The 7842-nt window shown below is 37.5% G+C and overlaps 1 protein-coding gene across 1 annotated transcript; it reads right to left on the bottom strand.

Moving 5' to 3' along the window:
- Window positions 1-2512: 2512 nt before the first annotated feature.
- LOC143873600 ((-)-kolavenyl diphosphate synthase TPS14, chloroplastic-like) lies at window positions 2513-4182 on the bottom strand. The gene is made up of 3 exons (XM_077376824.1): window positions 4077-4182; window positions 3797-3991; window positions 2513-3095 (listed from the first exon to the last, which is right to left on the bottom strand). Exons 2-3 carry the CDS (start codon window positions 3968-3970, stop codon window positions 2862-2864), a joined length of 408 nt encoding a protein of 135 aa, XP_077232939.1. The 5' UTR covers window positions 3971-3991; window positions 4077-4182; the 3' UTR covers window positions 2513-2861.
- Window positions 4183-7842: the final 3660 nt, after the last annotated feature.

Here is a 7842-nt window from a genome sequence, read left to right as displayed (position 1 = left end):
AGCACTTTTTCGTAGAGGCGGGAAGTCAAAGATCTTTAAGCCAGAGATCTTGAAAAAAGGACACAATAATTGTGTCCTTCAGCATTTTTCCGTAACGAAAAACGATATGAAAACATGTTTTGGTTTATGATTGCCTAGTCATTGACCCTAATATTGTCACGTCCTGATTAGTCACTACATAATTCCACCTAAATATCCTTTACAATAAGAGAAAACGGTTTCTACACACAAGTGTAGATAAGTTATCTACACACTAACGGAAAATGACAGGAAGACATGTTTGTTTTAGGATTGTCCCAAACATACTTGTACCAAATTATAAAAAATTTTGTTGCTTTTTTGAAAAAAAAAACTAAGGACTTTCTTGTCATAAAAATGGTTATTTATGCGTGTCACACGCCTTAGGCGTGCTGTCAAGTACAGATTTTTTCCATTAGGTTTGGACCCAATTAAATCCTGGATAGGTTTATTGTAACAAGACATCTTGCTTGCATTTTTTGTCGGGGGATCGGTAATTCAAAATTATTCAAGAACAACTATACCAAGAACTCCCTTGCTTTAATGTCACTCCTCCGCTGACAGTAGTCATTCAACCTTGTTTGTCTTCTCTTTTTAGCTTTACACCTAGCTCAGGTGTTGCTATCCTTCTCCACTTTTCCGCCATCATTACCTCATCAATCTCAATTATAGAAAAAGGTATGTTTCTCATCCAAACAACATAAATAAAAATTTTAGGAAAATAAAAGATATCATTCAAGCAGCATAAAACTATATCATTATAAAAGTAGGAGGCCATCCAATAAAAAGGTAAAACCATTTTAGGGAAAACTTCAGCTATTTTAAGCTTTTAATGAACTTAAAATTTTCAGCGAAAGCAAAAGCAACGCTTCTAAACACCCCCCCTTAGAATTTCATACAAGGAAGTAGTCAAGTTAATGCAAAGAATATCTTGTATTGCTGCATCCTCCTCAAATGTAGGACTGCTGATTCTTCCATAAGGTTGCATTTGATTACCATTCTCAGGCAAGTGATCTTAAAACAGCTCGAAACAATAAGAAGTCTGTCTCGAGGAAATATTTGATGGGATCTTCATTTACAATTTGTAACAGTTGGAGAGAGAGAGTATGAATGTATGTGTGATGCCACATTTTTTGGTGCAAAGAGTCTTATTCAAAAAAATAAAGGCGAAAAGGATTCATAGGAAACCTTACTATTTGAAAGATTATCTTTTATAATTACCGTACTTTTTTTTAGCAAATAAAACTCTCATGTTTGGAAAGTTTTGAAAGTCTATAAGAAAACCTACTTTTACAAGGAGTCTAAAGCCGGTATCTTTCTATATGTGTGTGTGCCAGTGAAGTCCTTATTTTTTAAAAAGTACAGTGGAGCCCACTTCATAGGATGATAATTCTTATTTAAAAAAATGGTGTATGGGACTTTTTTATGAATGAATTGCAATTCTCAAAATTTAGTTTTGACGCAACTTTACTTCTCCCCTTCTTCCATTACAGCTTTGCAAAACCGTAAATTGGTTAATTGGTTGAAGGTATTATGGGTTTGGGTTTGGTAATCTTCTTTCTTCCTATCCACTAGAGAGAGAGAGAGAGAGAGAGCAAACTTTGGAAAAGACTTCTAAAACATATTCCCCCTCGATTAAAAAGGAATGAAAAATGGTGAAAATATCCCTATTTAAAGATTAAGTTTTCAAACAAGCTAACATTTGTTGCATCCGATCTACGGTATTTGCAAGCTTAAAAATTTACTCTCATGGTATTTTATTCATTTCCTTAAAATCCAGATTAGGCCCAGACATATATACGGATCTCTTTCTATAAAAATCAATGGTTTAGCTTTTGATCAATGTGTAAATAAGGCTTAATGGAATCCATGATAATTTGATCAATGTGTACTCAACAACATTTGGCGAGATTTATAGTTGCCTTTTGGATAAACATATCTAATTACAAGTGGGGCTCTTTTGTGCTAGTGCCTTGTATTTTACTAGTGATTGATCATCAGATATGGACTGTGCACTTTCTAATAGAAAGGAGCGGGGCCCTTTTATGCTAGTGACTTGTAAATTATGTTTTACGCTATATAAGTAGAAGAGAGAGACGAACAGCAAGTAGTAGAGAATTGAGAAAACGATTCACACTGTGACGTGAGTGTAATAGTTTTGAATAAATTATTCAAGAAGAAAATATTCTCTCTCTCTCTCTTCCTTTGTGTGGCTTGGTTTTGTGGGTGTTGCTTCTTGCTTTAATTCTTTTGAGTGAGCAAGGGAATCAAAGCTTGGTTCTTTGATCTCTTGATTTTCTACAAGATAATGACGTAAGAGGAGGAATGATCTGCTATGGTCTCCCACCCAAAATTTCGATGCAAGAAGCTTGCGGAAACTATATTATCTTGATCTAATGATTAGATATGCTAACATTGGACATCTGAAATATCTGGTCATCTGCACGGCCAATGTTGTGAGCAACTAAAGGGATTATTCCTTTATTTGGGTTCTTTTGGATTTACCATTGTTGTTCACATTCAGATGCGCAAATCTAACAGCTCTTACAATGATTCTCATGTTCTTCTGGGTTCTTGTCTGCCATATTCAGATATGAGGAAAGCAATATCTCTGGATTTCCAAAAGAAATCCAACATTCCCCTCAAAAGATATGATACCCCTCATGAACTCGAATATGACTGAAGTGCTTTATCAGTTTGTTCTACTAAATTGGTGGAAACGCCTTTACATGCTTATGAGGGCTACAGTAATTATATATTACAACCATTTAAGCTCTGTAACATTTTCTTTAACTTATTAACGTCTTCTATGCATTTTGTGATATTGAAACTACAAAATAAGATTAAGCTACTCTTTCAAAGAGTACCTCTGCGATATGAAGATCAAAGGCTGCAGGGGAACAGTAGGCAGAGTAGTAGAAGCTCTTGGCAACGGCGAGGAATGTCTGCTTAGTTTCACAATCAAATCCTTCGGAGTCCTGCAGTACACATTGCATGATCTCTTGCATTTCAGGCTCTATTGGGTGGGCTCCTGCGCTTGCCCAGTTGTTTCCATTGTCCATATCCTTTGTTTGGGCCTGATCATGTGCAGTAAAAGTCTTGGTAAAAAATTTCCTTCTATTTATGTATTTTTCTAGCTAAGTTTGAGAAACAGATTTCGAATCTAACAATATATAACAATGCATTTCTCTTGCATTTCTGACTGTATTTGAGGTTATCAGTACGTGCATTAAAGAGCAATGATAATATCACACCTGGTCTGGGTAAGACATGGCGAACGATATTTTGAATGTTTTATCAACAACAAAAAAAAGTGAAGAAAATGAGCTGGGAATGTTCCCCACAGGTCATAAGAGATCTAAAGCAAGCCATGCTGATCAATTGAAAGTATGAGCAATCCATAGAAACACTCCAACACGGCAACACTCCACCTCTGTCATATATTCCATATATCACACTAGATAGATATCATATTTATGGATATATAACCTTATATGCTCTTATTTCCATATAATCTTATGTGGCCTGCTAAGGCGTAGTGGGCCCTACATTTACTTGATCCAAATCCATCATTTGAGAGGCCTATCAAGTGAATGTCTAAATATCAATCAATGAACGGACAGGATCAATCATGGGTGGGACCCATTACGCACTTGTGGCTCACCAGTGGTTGCAACCCCTACCGAATCTTCCTTTATAAGGGGAGGGTCATTTCTCTTTTCCAAAGACTTAATAAGCCACAAAAGAGTAATTAATTCTAAAAGTTCCTTTTACTAACCTTGAGCTTTTGAATGCCACGAAGCTTGTGACATAGGCTGTTGGATAAGGAAGCGAGCCGGGAGTAGACCGGATGGGACAAGAAATCTTCTGAACCGGACCGGCCGGCGCACAGGGTTATCGTGCGCACCAGGAGCTCTGCACCCACGTCCTTGCCTGGGGTCCCCTCGTACATTATATTCAGCCAAGAAGCCCACTGCAGAGAGAGAGAAAGAGATAAAAAATCCCTAGTTGGTTGTTTGTGAGTACGGAAAGAGAATGAAAATAATGACATTACTTACGGTTTGCCGTAAGTGGTAACGGACGTCTCTACCATGCGCCACGAGGGATTCCCAAGAGAGGTGGCCTAGTGTCTCCAGGAGGGCCCACACCAGTCCCTTTCCTGTCTTCTTCCTACCCGACCTGTAATAAACAACTTTTAATTACTTAATAGGGAAAAATACACTTAGACCCCCTGTGGCCTGTGGTTTCTGACACATTCAACTTAACCCCTAATGTTTAAAAAGTTACAAATGAACGCTTTGGATCATCCAAACAATGTGGGCCCATCCCGAATCCAAACACTACCAAAGACACAGTGGGCCCACATTGTTTGGATGATCCAAAGCGTTCATTTGATGGGCCCTGACATAGATAGGGTTCAACCCAGAAAAAACTTGGGTAGTCTCAAGCCGGGATGAGTAAATGGTTACTCAGGTCGAGATCAGGTTCGGACTGAGAGCTTGGGCAACCCGACCCGAGTTCAACCCGAAATTTTTAATAATTTTTAAGCTTAAAATCTCGGGTTGGATCGGGTTGAACTCGGGTTGGGTCGGGTTCGGGTTCGGGATGAGTAAATGGTTGCTCGGGTCGGGTTCAGGTTGGCCTCAACCCGAACCCCGAACCCGACCCGCCCGAGTTACACTCCTAAGTACAACCGAGAACAGGACCTGCAATTAGAATAGACTACAATGGTGAGGTCACACATCATACAGCTAAATGAGCTTTTTTTATTAGAAAACTCTCAGATCATACTATAATCTTAACCATTCATTCAAATCTCGTATGTCTGTCGTCGGATTGAGACATATTGAACCATACTCATTTAAGTCATGATCGTGGTGATCCTAGGGCCTTGATCCATCAAGTCCTTTTTGGGGTTCAACCAAGAAAAGATACAGCATGAGTTTTGCAAGTCCTCATACAAATAAGATGAGTTGGTAATCATAATGCGAATTTATGATTTATATTATAAAGTGGATATTTGAGTTCTTTGAAAATATATGATTATAGTGTATCATGTTTATAGTATGCTATATAGAGAAAATATTTGTTCAATACGAAGTACATCTACTTTGAGAAGATAGCAATATAGCATGCATAATTGGGAAATTATTTGAGTTTTTTGGATTTGAATAAATCCAAGATTGCATGTGGTATTCAGATTTAAGTAAATCCAAATATAGAAGATGAGATCTGGATTCAAAATCCAAAATGAAAGAAGTGATTCGGATTCAAGTAAATCCAAGAGCAAAAATGTGAATCTGATTTTTTTTTTTTTTTTTACAACTGAACGAGAAACAGTTTCTTGTTTTTTCAAGAAACAATTAAATATTGTGCTATCGTTCATAAGATTGTGGCAGTGACACAATCACTAAAAGATAAAGTTATGGTATGAATAATAAGTTATATTATCCATGATATCAAAATATTTGATATGGATAATAAAATTTCTTGAGAAACATTTTATTTTCTGAAGAAGCCATGATGTATATGTGTAAACTTGAAATATACCATATTTGAAAAATACTAAGAGAAGGGAAGCGCGCATACCCTCTTACTAAACCTCTAATTGAGAGAGGATTATTTTTAATACCCTCTTACTAAACCTCTAATTGAGAGAGGATTATTTTTAATACCCTCATACTAAACCTCTAATTGAGAGAGGATTATTTTTAAGACCTCGAGAGATATGGAGGTGAGATGATATTGGTTGTAGCCTACTCTTCTTGAAATTTCAAGTTAGAGTTCAAAGGAAATTTAGCCAATGAATCATCCTGTGGATCCCATCCGAAAGGTTGCCCCCCTTCCGCAGCCCACGAGTGTGTGTTATTGATAGCGCCTTTGTCTATTGGTTTTGAATATGATTGTTTTTCTCATAAAGTTGATATGAAAATCTTAACTTTACGAAAGAAGCCACGACTAGAGTCGCCACTAAGGTTAAAGCCTAGGACCCATGATTAACTCTGTATGTTTGGTCTACGATTCCGAGTTAGATAAGTTTAGACCCGGCAAACGGGTAACCCGGGCAGGTACGGGTACAAACTCGTGCGGGTACGGGTAGCCTTTCATGAACCCGGAACCCACCCGGGCGGGTACGGGTATACCCGCGGGTAACCAGGCAAATTTAAAGAAGAAATTATATATATATTTATGAAAAGAAATTATATGATGAATGGGTGTATGAACACATAAATGTGGTACGATGGATGTACAAGCCTTGATATTTAATCCAACAGCAGCTTCTTAACAAGTCAGCTGCTGTTGGATCAAATATCAAGGATGGGATGATGAGTACATGTTTATACACCCATTCATCATACAAATTTTCATCTACTTTAACAAATGTTTGTTTTGGTAAAACCAAAGATACCAGTTACATGGTCTGATTGCTTTGACTTGTTTTGTTGGCCCACCCATATAGTCTATTTTTTAGTGTTTAGTGTTTAGGCCTTAAGAATAAAAAGTTAAAAACCGAATGGCGGGTAACCCGTGGGCACCAACGCCTGACCCAGACCCACCCGCGGGTCATGGGTACGGGTTGGGTGCCGGTATTTTTTTTCGCGGGTATTGAAATTGGTACCCGTACCCCTGCGGGCCGGGTGTACCCACAGGTACGGGTCCCATTTTGCCGGGTCTAGGTAAGTTACCTGGTTACAAGAAGAGAAGGTATCAGGCACCCTTCTTGCCCAACAAATGTCGGTCTTCACCTTTTAAAAGCTTTAATTGTTTAAGTTCTAACTAAATGGCGAGAATGTGAATGTTTATTTGAATTAACCTAAGAATTTCTAATTATTTGGCCGTTCATAGTTTATACTCATGCGGGCCAGGAGTCGTGGTCCTAAATGCCTAGCTAGAATGCTTAAGTGCCTATGTGTGTGATTTGATGTTTTATGGAATTGATGATGATTTGGTTCGAGTTGAATTCGATTAATTGATTTAAGGTGAAGTGACCTATGCTATATGAACCTAGATCTAATACAATGAATCTAAGTTGCATTTTCAGTATTTTTGTGAAATTTGGGCTCTAAGAATTCTACTGAGGAACCCTAGAGTGTAACTTCTAATTTTGGAACCTAGAACTTTATATTTTGAATGTTAGAATTTTCCAATTTAAGTGATCATGAGTTCTTAGGTTCTTTTAGATTTTTGAATTCTTTTAGAGTTCCAAACTTGAACACAAATAACTAAACATACAAACAATTATTCTAATCATGAAAGAAACCGAAACGAATGACCTAGCATGCGAATTCTAAGCATAACAAGCAAGCAACATATTATTTCTAGCATGCAAAGACAAGAAACTACACTAAACATGTGAGATCATGCAAAAATGACTAAGTGCGTGTTTGGCGTACCGTTTAAAACACCGTTTGGCGTTTGAAACACTGTTTTGGGGCCAAACGGCCGTTTGGTAGTGTTTGGGTGCGCAGCCACCGTTTGAAACACCGTTTTGAACCCTCAAAACAATGTTTTGCAAACGGAGGGGGAGGTCCTTTTGCAAAACGCCGTTTTGAACGGAGTTTTTGGGCTGTGGGTTTTTACGTGTTTGCCCTCACCAAAACCCATTTTTACGTATATGAGTGCGATTTTATGCGTCAAATACAAAAAAAGTGGAGGTGTTAATATCATTCTTGATGACACAAATTTGTTAAATTGTTAATATTTAATTCAAAACAAGGGGCTGCTGATATCATTATATGATCTCTTAATTTTGATTTTTTAAAGACAAAAGAATTAAAAGAAATCCTAGTTTCTTACTTTCTTCATCTACTTTGCAAAGTTGCA

This window comes from Tasmannia lanceolata, unplaced genomic scaffold (assembly GCF_043159265.1).
Source record: "Tasmannia lanceolata isolate RefF3 unplaced genomic scaffold, GAP_Taslan_0.1 ptg000002l, whole genome shotgun sequence".
Lineage (NCBI taxonomy): Eukaryota > Viridiplantae > Streptophyta > Magnoliopsida > Canellales > Winteraceae > Tasmannia > Tasmannia lanceolata.
The sequence above is the reverse complement of the archived record's forward strand: the minus strand, read 5'-3'. Positions and strand labels throughout refer to the sequence as shown.

Excerpts from the sequence above, each read along its gene's own strand:
- LOC143873600 (XM_077376824.1), bottom strand. The coding sequence starts at position 3,970 with ATGTACGAGGGGACCCCAGGCAAGGACGTGGGTGCAGAGCTCCTGGTG. Across the intron at positions 3,096-3,796 it reads GTGGCATTCAAAAGCTCAAG|GCCCAAACAAAGGATATGGA; the intron begins GTTAGTAAAAGG and ends GCACATGATCAG.